General features: G+C 39.1%; 1 protein-coding gene across 1 annotated transcript in view; it reads left to right on the plus strand.

The window, feature by feature from the left end:
* Positions 1-16,826, plus strand: part of MACO1 (macoilin 1) — a 64,463-nt gene that overhangs the window by 8,105 nt on the left and 39,532 nt on the right. The window contains exons 2-5 of the mRNA XM_059136817.1: positions 7,365-7,506; positions 9,092-9,218; positions 14,986-15,109; positions 16,480-16,658. Of these exons, the coding sequence (XP_058992800.1) occupies positions 7,365-7,506; positions 9,092-9,218; positions 14,986-15,109; positions 16,480-16,658 (572 nt within the window). The remainder of the gene's footprint in view (positions 1-7,364; positions 7,507-9,091; positions 9,219-14,985; positions 15,110-16,479; positions 16,659-16,826) is intronic.

The following is a 16,826-nucleotide window of genomic DNA, read 5'->3' on the forward strand; positions in this document are numbered from 1 at the left end:
CCCAGGTTTAGTTACTTGATAGAGGCCCATATCTGTCTAACCTCAAAGTCTGTCCCATTTCTCTTGTACCACTTAATTGTTTCTGAGTGGTGTAAGAATTTAGGTGTAAGAATTCATATGATACTCTCAGACTCTCTTACATGGAGAGCAAGAGTCATTATCTTCATTTTCCAGGCGAAGCAACAGGTACCAGGAACCTTTTTTCTTTCTCAAAAAAGAGAAACTCTATTAAATAAATTAAAAAAAAAACCACACAGTATGGCTATGACAGCAGTGCAAAATGTGATAGAACCAGGATTTATTGATTGATCGAGCGCTATCTATTTATCTCTTGCTTTAAGGGACATTAGTGAGGGGCGCCCGGGTGGCTCAGTCATTTGAATGTCTGACTCTTGGTTTCAGCTCAGGTCATGATCTCGCAGTAATGGGATCAAGCCCTGTGTCAGTCTCCACGCTCAGTGGGGAGTCTGCTTGAGAGTCTCTCCCTCCCCCTCTGCCCTTCCCCTTCTTAAAATAAATAAATCTTAAAAAAAAAAAAAAAGGACATTAGTGAAATAATTGCTGAAATTTGAATAAGGTGTCTAGATCAGATAATAGTAACATATCAATGTTAATTTCCTGACTTCGATTTAAAAAAACCAATAAAACATATATAGGGGATAATGATAGTAAGAACATGGTAAAATGTTTTATCATTTGTGTTCTGGAACCTATAAAGGAACCCTTTGTATTACTCCTGCAACTTTAAGTCCAAAGTTATTTCAAAATGAAGAGTTAAAAAAATAAAAGTAACACATACTTGTTAGGAACGAATTAACATGATAGTATATTAGCACATAATGCAACACAAACCTTAGTACTCCTGCTCTGGGGTGATGACTGTTATATAATTTTTAGGTATCATTTTTTTTTTTTCTATATAAGCAAACGTGTATTTCTTAACAAAAATAGGGTTCCATTTCACATACAAGTTTCTTGGCTTTTCTCCTCACTTAATCTTTTTTCCTTTTTTTCCCATGGAAATATATTCATTTGTGTTTTTTAGCAGCAGCACAGCATTCCAGTAGAATTCACTTCTTTGTGGTCTCCAGACTCCTGTTCCTGTGTTCTTTCAACAGTGCCCCGCAGCCTCTCAGTTCCTGGTTCCTCAGGTTTCTTTCTTATGAAAGGGTAATAACTACCCTGCCTATTTCACAGTTGTAAGACTAAAATGAGATAATGAATATGAAAGCATTTGGGAAAATTACACATGTGATGTAAGCATAAGGTGTGATTAGGTAGATGATTACTACTGCTGAAGGTAGGAGGTGTAATCCTGTGGGTTGTTCCCTCTCTCCTCACGTGCTTCCAGCACTAGCCTCTGAACCTCACAGAGTCCATACTGTCGAAAGTGGTATGGTTTTTATTTTTTTTTAAATATTTTTAAAATATTTTAAAGATTTTTGTTTATTTATTTGACAGAGACAGAGATCTCAAATAGGCAGAGAGGCAGGCAGGCAGAGAGAGAGGGGGAAGCAGGCTCCCCAATGCCCCAATGAGCAGAGAGCCCGATGTGGGGCTCAATCCTAGGACCCTGAGATCATGACCTGAGGTGAAGGCAGAGGCTTAACCTACTGAGCCACCCAGGCGCCCTTTGGTTTTTTTGTTTTTTTGGTTTTTTTTAGATGGAAGTGTTTTTGAAGCAGAATTTCTAAAACTCTGAAGTTCTCCAATTGTGTTAAGTTACAGTACATGTCCTTGGTTTGTCTGTAGCCTGTCTAGTCCTTTGCAAAAACACTAAAGCACATAATTCTTTTTTATAATATTTATTTATTTATGTTTTATTTTTATTTATTTTTAAAAGATTTTATTTATTTATTTAACAGAGAGAGATCACAAGGAGGCAGAGAAGCACGCAGAGAGGGAAGGGGAAACAGGTTCCCTGCAGAGCAGAGAGCCATATTCAGGGCTCGATCCCAGAACCCTGAGATCATGACTCGAGCCAAAGGCAGAGGCTTAACCCATTGAGCCACCCAGGCGTTCCTATTTATTTATGTTAGAGAGAGAGCATGCACCTGGGAGAGGGGGTGGTTGGGAAGGTTAGAGGGAGAGAGAATCCCAAACAGTCTTCGCACTGAGACCAACAAGAGGCTCAATCTCACAACTGCCGACTCTAGTCCGCCATCTCTCAAGTTAGTTTTGTCTCGACCTCTTTCCGCTCTTGGTTTATATGGGTTATATCTATCAATATTTGCTGTACTCAAAGTTAAGGTGGACACATTTTAAATAATTATAAGCTGATGTAAAAATAATAAATTCATGAGAAGAGTGGTGTGGCTTTCCATTTTTGCACATTTCTTTAATGTTAGGCTTACTAGAAGACACTTCGAGAACCCTCACTGTAGGCTGAGCCAGTGGCAGGCAGGCCAAACGGAGTGATAGTTTGGTGCGCAGAGCAGGGCTGATTAGATTCATTTCTTCTTACGGACGACCAGAACAGACTGGGAGCAGGTTCATGGTGATCTTTGGAGCAGAACCTGTGTTTGTTTCCTTTGTCATTGTTGCATTGTTCAGATACCCTTCCCAGTCATCTGTGCATGATCTCTCCGTCTACCTTCATTTCAAGTGTGTACTTTGGGAAAGGCCTTGCTGTCAATCCTAAACACTCTTGTGCATTGCAGGTCATTCATTCAACAAATATTTGTTGAGTTTTTGTAGTGTGCGGGGTATTCTGCTGGGCACTGAGGATAAAGCAGGGAACAAAGTAGGCAGCTCTTTTGTTCTTGTGGACTCTACATTTAAACAGTTAATTAAATAAAATACTATTTATTTATAATTGTGATTAAATGTTCTTACGGTACAGGATGTTATGAGCATATAATGGGTAACAGTCTTTACTAATCAGTCTTTACTCAGGGAGGCTTTTTTAAAAGAAGTCATGTTTGGGTGTTGTGTGCTGAAGGATGAGTGCAGTAATAGAAGTGCTTCGTTTGGTTAAATTGTACTTAGGTGGGGATCTTGTCATCTTGTCTGTGACTCAGAAAGAAAAGTAAGAAAATGGAAGAATCAACCCTGAACAGTGATCTCAGTTGAGGGAAGGAGTGCTGAGGGTTTGGAGATAAGTACTGATTATCTAAGTAGATGGTTGTTTTCCTTCTGAGACATTGTGGAATTCAGTGGAAGTTCCATGACAATGAGAAGCTTATACCACGAGCCAGTACTTCTCAAGTTTTAAAGTACACACAAATGGTCTAGGGGTCTGGTGAAAAGGGAGGCTTAGATGTCATAGGTCTGGGATGGGTCCTGAAATAGCTGTTGTTGTTCCGAAAAGCTCGCAGTAACGCTGATGATGCTGGTCCGTGGACCACACTTGGAGTAGCAGGACGATGATTACGCATAATCAGATTTCAGTAGGAATATTGGCTGGACAAGAGGCTGGATGAATATTCTAGAAGTGGGGTGGAGTAGGGAGAGGTATTTGATATCAGAGAAGACAGCAGTTTGGTGTGAGAAGTATCATGCTACATACTGAAAGCCAAAAGCAATTCACAGTTGCTCTTCCAGAGAAGACAGGAAAGCTGGGGATTGAGATAGATGGCCACCAGCACAGCCAGTGCAATCTTCTACAGAGTCATTTCTGTGGTGAGGACCAAGTGAACTAAATGGCCATTAGTCTGCCTAGGGAAAAGGTCAGGTACTGAGGATTGATGGCCACACCATGGTAATTATGTGGGCTCCAGAAAATGATCTAAATGACAGCAGCTAGTGGTACTAGAGAGAAGGTGCACTTTACTCAGAGAAAGAAAAATGTTCAGTACTACTTCTCATTAATCGTAGATGATTAATCCATAGCTGAAGAATATTGCCAAATAGCTTCAGGTTAAAAGTGGTTGTAAATGGCAAGGGTAGGAATAGAATGAGGGAGGGGAAAGAATCTTATAGTTAATAACCACTTTGAAAGAATCACCACCATTAAGACTAATCATTGCATGTGTCTCTTCTTAATTTCACCGGCATCCAAAACAGAACCTTGTAAGACCATCAAGAGACGTTACTGGTCTGCCCTTGTTTCATTATATTATTATGGAAAATATCTTTTCATTGTAGTTATGCTTTAAGTTTTTGTTCAAGATATTTTATAGTTATTCATAAATGCATTTGGGTCAAAGAAAGTAACATCAAGTTATGAACCATATTGTGAACAGCTTGTCTAAAAATACTTTATATTTAATCACATTCTCTTCATGGTTTAAAAGAAGCATTTTAGAATGCTACAATGGCTTAAAACCTAACTTTCTCTTCCTGCTAGAATGTCATCTCTTTGGATTTGGTTAAATCTTATGACCATCAGAACATGGAAGGAAAGGAATTAGGTTTCTACACTGTTAAGCAATCATTTTAGATTACTTGTCTTTTAACTTTTTTTGCATGTACCTATAGAAGGATAATAAGCATAATTTACTGATGCAGGGGACTAAGTGAATACAGAATTAGGCAACTTTTTTTTTTTTTAAAGATTTTATTTATTTGACAGACAGAGATCACAAGTAGGCAGAGAGGCAGGCAGAGAGGGAGGAGGAAGCAGGCTCCCTGCTAAGCAGGGAGCCTAATGCAGGGCTCGATCCCAGGACCCCGGGATCATGACCTGAGCCAAAGGCAGAGGCTTTAACCCACTGAGCCACCCAGGAGCCTCCAGGCAACTGTCTTAAAACCTTGAAGGCAGAAATGAATCAGTAGAATTCAGTACTAGTCCTAAAGTAAAATCAACTTTTTTTAAATGTGAGTAAAGAATTATTTGTTTTATATATATTTAAAAGTGTGGTAAGACACATAATGTAAAATTCAGTGTCTTAACCACTTTTAAGTGTACAATTTAGTAATAATATGTATATTCACATGATTGTGCAGCTAAGCTCTAGAACTCTTTTTGGAAAATTGTAAAATCTGATTTGTTCATTAGATTGCCTCTTGATTTTTAGAGGCAGGCCCACCTAAAAGGGGAGTCTGAGGAAAGTTGAGGCTATGGCATATGGTTGTGAAAGGTCAAGTTTCCTTAGATATCTGCTTCTAAACTGTGACTTAGTAAGATCTGGGTGTCAAGGAACATGAGAGTATGAAAGCAGTTTTTTTTTTTTTTTTTTTTTTAAGAAATGAAATACAGAAAAAGGAACTCTCTTGAAGTCACATACTTGAAAAAGAATAGTCATTGTTAGAAAGATGATCATTTCTGTATTGCCTTCAGTTTAAATGACCGGGTTACTAAAAAGTATTCAATAGGCTGTCATTCTTTGGATAATGCTCTCTAAACAGTGCAACAGAATGTTGCCTGCGAGACTGGGATCCTGCCGTGCCTTGGGAGCGTTGGGAACAGTTGGTAGTACTCTCCTTTGCCCACCTGGGGAGTGGGGATGACCACACAAGATGATGTCCTCAGTGCATCTCAGTTACCTCCTCAGGGGCAGCCCTGTGGGAAAAAGTGTTCAGTTGGAGAGGTAAAAACATTTCCATGTGTGCCATTTCTTAGATGCCTCAGAAACAGGGATTAGAGGCTATCATCACTTCTTTAAAACCTAGAAACAGTTCTAGAGACAAGGACAAACCTCTCAGTTTGAAAGCTAAGCAGCTTGGAAATCTAGTTTGAAATTAGATTTGTGTTCCTGAATGCCTGTGTGACTCAGTTTTCCTTCTAGTGAGATACACCTTGCTCTCCACTGGATCAGTGATGGATTCTTAATGGGGGAGAATGAGGGCTCCGTCTTCGTCTGACTAATGAGTCTAGTGAGGTGGGACTTGGAATGCAAGCCTGTTTTCTTCTGGTTTGCCTTGGGTACCTTGATTGTATAGCAAACCTCTTAATCGAAACTTACTGTCAAGCCCTAAGAACTTCTATCAAGAGTTAGTATTAGAGGGTCGCCTGGGTGGCTCAGTGGGTTGGGCCTCTGCCTTTGGCTCAGGTCATGGTCTCGGGGTCATGGGATTGGGCCCCAGATTGGGCTCTGTGCTCGGCAGGGAGCCTGCTTCCCCCTCTCTCTCTGCCTGCCTCTCTGCCCACTTGTGATCTTTCTCTCTCTGTCGAATAAGTGAATGGAATCTTTTAAAAAAAAAAAAAAAAAAAGAGTTAGTATTAGAAACTGCCCCTAATTGCAAATAATGTCTCATTATGCTACTATATCATTGAGGGTCATACTGGTCTGTTCTTGACATCTTTTTACCCTTGTGGCTTTAGAGGGCAAAGAAAGAAACCTCAGTGTTGGGTCTTGCTTTTGTTGTCTGCCACCCACCAAGTTCATCAATTTTTTTGTAGCTTATTTTAATATACTTTACCATGATTTATTAAAGCCTTGATTTTGTTGTCGGTGGTGTATATTCAAACAGCTAATATAATCACATCAGTATTGGAATGTTTGTATTACAAAGCAGCATACAAGGCTCTGGCCCAAATCAAAGTGAATTTTAGGTATTTCCAATCTATATCTAAGAAAACATTTTTTAATTTTTTAATGCCTAAACTTAATCTGCTCCAGAATTGACTGGGTTAAGGACATAGAATTAGGGGCTTATTAGTAAGGGGCTTATTAATCTGAAGGCTTCTATTTATCTATTGTATAACTCATGAAGTAGAAATATGGGCTTTGAGATTTTAATCCATGGCCTTACCTTGTTTTGAGCTACCTGCTTGTCATATCAAAGTCTCCTTCTACTTAACGTAAATCCAGAGGGAGCTGGAAGCACACATTTACATCTTAGCTAGAGCAAGGCTGGGGTACTTAGGATTGTTTCCTTTAATGTACATTTTGTGTTCTCACAACCCATGGTAGTAATGGGCAACTGCTCCCTAAATTAGTTTCTGTTTGCGGAAGTCATTTGGTTTTTGCTTGGTTAATGCAGGTGAATACTACATGGAAAGGCAAGAGGAGAAAAGAGGAAAAAAAAAAACCAACCAGAATCCTTCAAGCTTGTAGGGGTGTGCATCAAGAATTTCAAAGACTCTTCACACAGATGTAGGGGGGAGGGAAACAGCAAATTCGAAGCTTTTCAACCATGACATTTTCTTCTAATGAAGAGGAGCTGGAAAGCTGTAATTTTGAGAGTGTTGCAGTATTTTAAATCAGACACTTAGTACATTTTAAAATAGTGGTTGAAATGTAAAATTTCTTTCCATCTTAAATAGAATTAAGCATTTGTGGTCATCATCTTACTTTGATAGTTTTGGGTCTCAGAGTGAAAGCCAGAGCTTCTAAAATTTAGGTGGCTTACGGAAACATCTCTATCTGTTTTCATGGTATATGAAGATATTTTTGGTCTCTTAACGAAAACAGTGCGTTTTCTTTTTCTAGTCCTTCGCCAGTGACCTTGAATTAATTCTTTATTTTTATGCTTTGCAGTACATTTTTATACCTGAAATTCCTGGTAGTGTGGGCGCTTGTCCTCCTGGCAGATTTTGTCCTGGAGTTCAGATTTGAATACCTGTGGCCATTTTGGCTTTTCATCAGGAGCGTCTATGATTCCTTCAGATACCAGGGACTGGTACGTTTATGAATACATTTTTCAAGTATAAAGGGTTTAATTTTCTAAGAAAATCTTCAGTAACTGATGATTAAAAATAAAAAACAAACTGTGATCAAATCATTATACACCCCTTCCCCATCTCTACCATTCCAGTGAAAAGAAGGGGAGGGCCAAAGACCTTGGGAGGGAAACAGAGTAGTGAAGGAAGCAATAATTACCCAGTCCTACTCTGAAGTATTTCTGGAGCCTTATCACTGTGTCAGTGATTGGGTTAGAGTTAGAGCAGTGGTTCTCAAACTTTGTGGTCTCAGAGCCCTGTTAAAGTTTTAAAAACTACTGAGGATTTCAAGGAGCTTTTATTTATCTGGGTTAGATCTCTCCATATTAACTATATTAGAAATCAAAACTGAAAACAAATTTAAATGTTTATAAATTCACTTAAAAATAATAAGCCTATTGCACGTTAATGAAAATCACATTTTTATGAAAAATAACTCTGTTTTTCAAAACAAAAAAATTAGAAGATTTGACCATGTTTTTGCAAATGTCTTTAATGGCTGGCTTAATGGAAGGCAGCTGCATTTTCATATCTGCCTCTGAACTTGGTGGACTGCAAAATCACATATCATGTAGCTTCTCAAAAAGGCCACCTTAGTCCTGAGTGAATGAACATGAAAAAGGCATATAACATCTTTTTTTTTTTTTTTTTTTATCAGAGAGAGAGAGGGGGAGAGAGCGAGCACAGGCAGACAGAATGGCAGGCAGAGGCAGAGGGAGAAGCAGGCTCCCTGCCGAGCATGGAGCCCGATGTGGGACTCGATCCCAGGACGCTGGGATCATGACCTGAGCCGAAGGCAGCTGCTCAACCAACTGAGCCACCCAGGCGTCCCGGCATATAACATCTTAATATTGCTATGAAAATGGTGTTGACCTGGAAGACCCAGTGAAAGGATCTCAGAGACTCCCCTCCTGCTCCTGGGGATCCCCAGACTATGTTTTGAAAACTACTGGGTTAGAGCAAGGGCACAGGCCTAGGTTTGTTCCCCTGGTTGACCTGCAGTTCTCTTATATTCCATGGCTACACCTTAAACCTGGAACTCTTCTACTCAGAAATCCAGAGCCTCAAAAAGATAGCTTCGGGCTTATGGCCTCTTGGGGAATACCCAGTGGTGTGTCCAGAGAAAGGCTGGATTATTAAAATCTTTAACATTAGCCTAATTCTTATTATCATGATTCACTTGTGCTCCAGCAGCCTGTTCTTTAAGAATGAGGCTCTTTAGGAATGTTTTGGGAGGAGAGAGGAGGCTTTTCTGTGTTAAAGTTCTAGTTGTTCTAGGTAACCCACCTGGGGAGTCCAAATGAACTCATTGTGACCCAACCTCAGCCTGTCCTGGTCCAGTTCTTCATGACTGAGGACATAAATAGGATTACTTTTTAATATTGAATTAACCTCTACTTTTTACATGGTGGCTTTTAAATGTTTAAACTTGCTCTATAGTTCTTGCATGGCAGTTTCAGAGATTTTGTCCAACATGCTTTTAATAATGTTTGAAATAACAAGTTCTAAGATGTGTTTTTAATTTTGTTTTGTTTTTTCCTTTAGGCCTTCTCAGTATTTTTTGTTTGTGTAGCATTCACATCAAATATAATATGTCTGCTGTTCATCCCCATACAATGGCTTTTTTTTGCTGCTAGCACATATGTATGGGTTCAGTACGTATGGCACACAGGTAAGTCTTAATGGCTTCTCAGATAGATAGAAATCTTAGATTCAAACTTTTTTAATGTAGTGATTTCATTGAATACATTATTTAGAGTTGAGTTTAATGTGGACTTTTTTTTTTTTTAAAGATTTATTTATTTATTTATTTTTGTATGTGTGTGCACGAGAGAGAGAGAGAGAGAGAGAAGGTTGCATGTGCGCAGTTGACCGGGGAAGGGACTAAGGGAGAAGCAGGCTCCCCACTGAGCAGGGAGCCAAATGCAGGACTTGATCCCAGGACCCTGGGATCATGACCTGAGCTGAAGGCAGATGCTTAACTGACTGAGCCACCCAGGTGACCATGTGGACATTTTAAAGTGGCCTTTTCCTAATAGATGATGCCTCTAAAATATATTTTATATTTTTTTCATTATTGAATGAAAAGTTTAAGCCTTTATGATTTGACATCTCGATTGTAGACATTTCAATAACCAATTCTCATTATGAAAATACTCTTTTTTTTTTTTTTTTAAGTTGAAGTGATTTCTATTTAGGTAGACTCTGAGACAGCCATGTTCCACATAGAAAAAAATGTTCCTGGAGGTTCAGCTTTGAAAGGAATGCTTGAGGTCATTTAGTTGAATCCTTATTTGGTATAAGAATCCCCACAGCATCCCTGACACGTAGTGGTTTAGTTTCTGATTGAAAGGCTACAGTGACAGGGAACTCAGTTTTCGGGGTCGCTATAATAGAAAGTTCTTCCTCATACTGAGCCAGAATTTTCCTCCTTAACACTTTTGACCCAGTACCTCTGGACTGTTTTGGGGGAGCTTGTTTATCTTGTAGAGGATATAAGGAGGCTTTCCCCCACAAGTATAGGGAAATATACAGAACTTTTCCTTCAGATTCGAGGGGTCTCCAGATCATCTCCTCAAGCTCCAACACTGCATCCCTACATTAGAGCCACACCAAAGGAGTGTGGCTTCCCATCCATGGTTAACATTTCTGTAGAGATTTAAAGCACTGTCCTATCCTCTCAGGCCCTCTTGTCTGTAAGCACAACATCTCTGTTTCATCAGCTATGACTTACATGTTATTTGAAAGAATTTCACCATCCTGATCTCCCTAGTTCTTAATGGTTCTCTTCACCAAATGCACTGTTTCTGGTATGTTCTAACTGTAGTGGAGCCACACAGTCCTCTCCATTCTTCGTAAAGCTTACTTCTACTGTCTCAAACCAAGATGAGAGGAGATGTTTCCATAGCTCCAGTCCACTGTGAAAGCCTGAGTGAGACGCATGGGGACGTGCAGACTGGCTCTCAGAGTGTTACGCTTCTTTGCAAAGCTGCATGAAACTTGATGCTTAGGCCTGGATGCAGCCTGTAGGATTGACCACTGAGGGAGTACCAGCTCATTAAAGCTCTCTGGAGCAGCATTCCTTCTCTTCTCAAAGGTGCTGAGAGGCTGATGTTGGCCCATGTAGAAGGCACAGGTCAGCTCTGTTATTTGAAGTACCCACTGTGAGCATGGGTTTCTCCCTCTTAGCACGCTCTCATATCTGACTTGATTTATAAGCTAACACAACAGTTTCTAAGTCTGCTATCCTCTAATTAAAGTGATTTTTTCATACTTTAGGTTTTCCTTGTATTTTCTTATCCTGGGTCTTAGTTTCAAGTGAGTTGCCATCTACATTTGTCATTCTGTTTAGTTCTCAGTTTCTTCTTCTTCTTTAAGATTTATTTATTTATTGGGAAGGGGAGCAAGAGGGAGAGAAAGAATCTCTAGGAGACTTGACCCTGAGATTATGACCTTAGCCCAAATCGAGAGTCACCACCTAACCTTCTAAGCCACACAGGCACCCCATCAGTTTCTTCTTTGTCATAAGAAGGTGGAATAATCTAGATAATGTCTAGGGGAACCTTCCAGCTCAACCATGCATGACTCTGATGAACTATAATGATTTCCTAAATTACTTTAATAGTGTCTTAGTAGTTTGGAAAAAACAATTCCTATAACTATGAACAGAACCTATTGGGAATGAGTGCAGTGGGAGTGCTACCCACAGGGCAGCAGTGAAGCTAGTATCACGAGCGATACTGGCCTCTCTTCAGCCCTAGGTTCAGAAATGTTGGAATAGCTAAGTTGTGAAGTATGTTTTAATTTGGAATGATTAGTGCTCAAATAAATGATTAGTGCTCAAATAAACAAAACAAAGCAAACTTTGTGTTCTTATTGGACCAGAAAGATATAAGTACATTTTATATAACTTGGTTTTAATTTTTCTTACCACTTGTTAAAATTTAAAATTCATAAGTTAATTAGGAATTGCTGATGAAATTATTTATTACAACAAAAGAATGATTAATCATAAACTTCCTTGCTATGAAGAGGGTAAAAAACAGAATACAAAACTGTATGTACAACATGATTACTTGCTTAAAAATATTTTCAATGTGATTTGATTATTTGATAAATGTAGAAATACAGGTATTTTGTCTAAAAATTTTTTTCTGTAATGTGCTTATTATGTATATGATAACTTTAGAAATTAATATAGGGAGTTAGAGAATATAAATTTTTTTTTTTTTTTTAAAGATTTTATTTATTTATTTGACAGAGAGAGATCACAAGTAGGCAGAGAGGCAGGCAGAGAGAGAGAGAGAGGAGGAAGCAGGCTCCCTGCTGAGCAGAGAACCCGATGTGGGACTCGATCCCAGTACCCTGAGATCATGACCTGAGCCGAAGGCAGCGGCTTAACCCACTGAGCCACCCAGGCGCCCGAGAATATAAATTTTTGAAAATGCATTTTGAAATGAAGTTGAAAATGTCTTATCCTAGGGGTTGCTGTTTGTCTTTGTACACTGTGAAAATGCCCTTTTTTTGTATGTTAAATCTGTAAGAATGGTTGAGGCCATTTGCTGCCTTCACAGCGCTTTTACCATTTTCTATACTGCAGGGATTAGGCCTAAGGGGACTTAAGTTCTCCTTAGGAGCAGACCCAGTATTATCTCTGTGAACTTGGACCCAATTTGCATAAACTCTGGGCCTTACTTTACTCTTCACTGTGATAAGGAGGTTGGACCAAAGTTCTTTGTAGTTCCAAGATACTATGGTTTTTCTTTTGTTTCATCCCAAAGATTTTTAGTTCTTCAGATTACTGATTTCCCTCCCCTAACTCCCTGTTCTCTCTTCTGTAACTTGCTTGCCTTAAATAGTCTCAGAGGATCTCTTTCCACAGTTACTGGACCTCATGCTTATGTAGTCCATCTTCATTTAAAAAAAAAAGAAAAAATCCCATTATTAATCATGTCCTGACACAGATAGACCTAGCCTACAGATTTTGATTCTAAAAATTAATGGAAATTACCTCATTATTTTTATCTTATTTATTCTATATTGCATGTTGCTTTTTCCTCCCTTGAAAATTGTTTTTATTTTTATTATTTTTTTAAGATTTTATTTATTTGTCAGAGAGAAAGAGACAGAGAACATGCACAAGCAGGGGGAGTGGCAGGCAGAGAGAGAAGCAGGCTCCTTGATGAGCCCGGAGCCTGATGGAGGGCTGGATCCCAGGACCCTGAGATCATGACCTGAGCTGAAGGCAGACACTTAATCGACTAAGCCACATAGGCACTCACAAAAATTGTTTTTAATTATAAAAGAAATGTAAGCTTATAGTTAAGAATAAAAAATTTCTAGAACGGGGTGCCTAGGTAGCTCAGATGGTTAAGCTTCTGCCTTTGGCTCTGGTCATGATCTCCAGGTCCTGGCATTGAGCCCCTGTCTGTCCATCTGTCTGGCTCCCAGCTCGGTGGGGAGGCTGCTTCTCCTTCTCCCTCTGCCTCTCCCTCTGCTTGTGCTCTCTCTCTCTCTCTCTCTCACTCAAATGAATAAATAAAATCTTTTTAAACAAAGTAGAACAGAAATTAAATGTCAGAAACATTTCTTTGTGCAGTAACTCATTCTCCAGAATTTATTTTTTTATATATCGTGTTAGTACAGATCATTCTTTGAAAAGCTGCATCATATTTCAGTATACAGACTTATCATAAACAGTTCTCTGTTGATACACATTTAAAATGATTCCACATTTTTTGCTATTAGAAATAATAATATAGTGAGTATTCTTACACATTTATTCCAGGGCTTTTTTTTTCTTTTCTGTAGAGTAGATTCCCAGAATTGGAATTTCTGGGTCAAATGTATAAGATTTTAAATTTAATTTTACTGACAAACTGTCTTCTTTAACCCACTGAGCTACCCAGGCACCCCCCAAACTGTCTTCTTAAAAATGTTGCCCTACTGGGACGCCTGGGTGGCTCAGTTGGTTAAGCAGCTAGCTGCCTTCGGCTCAGGTCACAATCCCAGCATTCTGGGATCAAGTCCCACATCGGGCTCCTTGCTCGGCAGGGAGCCTGCTTCTCCCTCTGCCTCTGCCTGCCATTCTGTCTGCCTGTGCACGCACGCACTCTCTCTCTTTCTCTCTCTCTCTGACAAATAAATAAGATCTTTAAAAAAAAAAAATGTTGCCCTACTTTATATTTTTGCCAAGTATGAGAATGAGCCCTTTGCCTTACCCTCCCTATGTTACCTGTCTTTTAAATTTTTGCTTTATCTGATAGGCTAAAAAAATGGAATCTCTTTTTTGAAACATTTGTATCTCCCTAATGAGTAGTGAAGTTGGACATCTTTTCATGTTTGTAGCCATCTATATTTTTCTTTTATAATTTGCAAATTCTTTTCTTTAGTTGCCTTTTTATTGATTTGTAGGAGCTCTTTGTATGGTTGGGCTATGACTCCTTTCTTTTACATATTGTAAATATTTTTTGCCAGATGTTTGTCTTTTATTTTTGTCTGTGATTCCATCACTTCTTTTTTTTAAATTTTTATTTTATTTATTTTTTTTAATTTTTTAAAAATATTTTATTTATTTATTTGACAGACAGAGATCACAAGTAGGCAGAGAGGGCAGGCAGAGAGAGAGGGAGAAGCAGACTCCCTGCTGAGCAGAGAGCCCGACACGGGGCTCAGTCCTAGGACCCTGAGATCATGACCTGAGCCGAAGGCAGAAGCTTAACCCACTAAGCCACCCAGGCGCCCCTCCATCGCTAATTTTGTCAGATAGAAGTTTTCAGTTTGGATCATATTCCTTTTTTTTTTTTTTTTTTTTAGATATGTTTATTTATTTTTGGAGAATGAGCTAGAGTGTGGGGAGTAGGGTAGAGGGAGAGGGAGAGACAATCTCAATCAGACTCTGTGCTGAGCGCAGAGCCCGACATAGGGTTTGATCTCTCGCCCTGAGATCATGACCTGAGCCAAACTCAGCATCGGATACTTAACTGACTGAGCCACCCAGGTGCCCCTGGATCATACTGTTTTTTAATTAGTTCGAAAGTCTTAATGAAAGTTACTGTAGTTGAGAGAACAAAGTGATGGTCGACAGAGGGAAGGAGCGTAGGGGGAGGGGCAGCATGGGTGAAGGGAAGTGGGAGGTACAGGATTCCAGTGATGGAATGAATGTCACAGGAGTAGAAGGCACAGCATAGGGAATATAGCCAATGATATTGTAATAGGCTTGTGTGATGACAGATGGTAAGTACACTTGTGGTGAGCACAACATAACATAGAGAGAAGTTGAATCACTATGTTGTACACATGTAACTGATGTAACATCATGTGTCAACTATACTCAAAAAAAAGAAAGCTACCGTAGTTGAACTTGTCTCCGAAACAACCCATCTGTAATGTTAGTTTAATGTATCACTGATGCTTGTCTCTCTACTGCTTTCCCACAGAAAGGGGAGTGTGTTTGCCCACAGTGTCCCTCTGGATACTCTTTGTTTATATTGAAGCAGCAATTAGATTTAAAGATCTCAAAAATTTTCATGTAGACCTTTGTCGTCCATTTGCTGCTCACTGGTGAGTATTATGTGTGTTCTTAATCTGTAAGTCAGTTCAGTGTGTTCAGTGTAGAATGGTAAGTTCAATTAGAAGTTTTTTCTTAGAGCTTTTACAAGAACCCAAAAGACAATATAACATAGTGGTAAAGAGCCGTGAGCCTTTCCACTTTTTCAGGCAGATGAGTGTTTGAACCCCAGCTCCTTCTGCTAAAAGCATTGTTGCCTCAGACCTGTCACCCTCTCTTAGCCTTAGCTCTCTCACCCGCGTATTAGGAACCTGTCTTGTGGGGTCATGGGAAAGAGGAAATGAGGGGATATGTGTAAAATATGTAACTTAATTTCAAGCACAAAGGTGTCTGATAATGTTATCTATTTTTATTATAATCAGATAATGATTCTAAAATGCCTCGATGAAATGTATGGCTATTTCATGGTACTTAAATGAACTGACTTAATTTTTGCTAATATCTATGGCAGAAACCAAAATAAACAGAATCAACTAAAAAGACACAGTTTCTATTATTTTAAAGTCTTTTCACAGGCAAATGAATTAAATAACTTGGTCAATAAAACTTGTCACTTTAAATTTGTAGTGGGATCACATTTGGGCTAATTATAATTTATAAGTTTGAATGTTACTGAAGCTTACTATGAGTTTTGACAGGGTTGCAGAGGCTTTGAAATGGTATTAGAGAGACTGATGAGTTGAATGAAAATATTTCAACTTTTTATCCCAGAGGTTAGAGTTGAAAGTGCAGCTGGTTTAACTTGGGAGTATAAAACAAATATTGGCACTGATAATATCAATACTTATTTAAATAACTCTTGAATTTATGTATGACAGGATTTATGAACTGATTTTTCAGGAACAACTAGTTGACAATACCCCTCAGGCAGCAAGAATAAAGTAGTCACCTGAATTTGACCCTGGCTATGGTATTAAAAATGAATACGTGTTCCTTTTGATTTTCTAACACTTACACTATTCACTTATGCCCAATCATAAAATCTCTGCGCTGTTCTTAAAAGCATACAGATCCCAAGTTCTAATAATGCACAACGTAGTTTGCTGTTAATCAAAGGCATTAGCCACTATATCCAGCAATCACTGGGTTAAGTTCTTGAGCTGGTTTGAAGAATGCCAGAGTCTGGTGGACAGCCTCTACTGGTCTAGCAGTCCTTCTGCTCCCCGCGGGTGTGTTCTGTGTGCCGGCTGCCTCTCATTTCCACAACAGACATCCCATATATATCTGTGTTTACTAAGTGCTCTAATACCATCGTCATCTAGAATTTAGTTCTTTATTTCAGTCCGAGGTGTCCTCATGTGCTTGATGCATGTGTTGTTTGTTTTTTTACTGGTGATAACTGGCTGCACTTTCTTCTTTCTAGTATTGGGTACCCTGTGGTGACTTTGGGCTTTGGCTTCAAAAGTTATGTAAGCTACAAAATGCGATTAAGGAAGCAGAAGGAAGTGCAAAAAGAGAACGAATTTTACATGCAGCTTCTTCAACAAGCTCTCCCCCCAGAGCAACAGATGCTACAGAAGCAGGAAAAAGAGGCCGAGGAAGGTAGGTCTTTACCCTGAAGTTGTGTTGGTTCAGTAGATGAGTCATTATTTTGTCTATCAGTAGAATTTTTTTTTCCCCTGGCAAAGTTGGTAGGACTTTGGAAAATGACCAAGGATTTTCCTGTTTTCTAGTGTTCCCTTTCAGGGCCATTGCTTTGTTTGGTCATGA

This window comes from Mustela lutreola, chromosome 10 (assembly GCF_030435805.1).
Source record: "Mustela lutreola isolate mMusLut2 chromosome 10, mMusLut2.pri, whole genome shotgun sequence".
Classification (NCBI taxonomy): Eukaryota; Metazoa; Chordata; class Mammalia; order Carnivora; family Mustelidae; genus Mustela; species Mustela lutreola.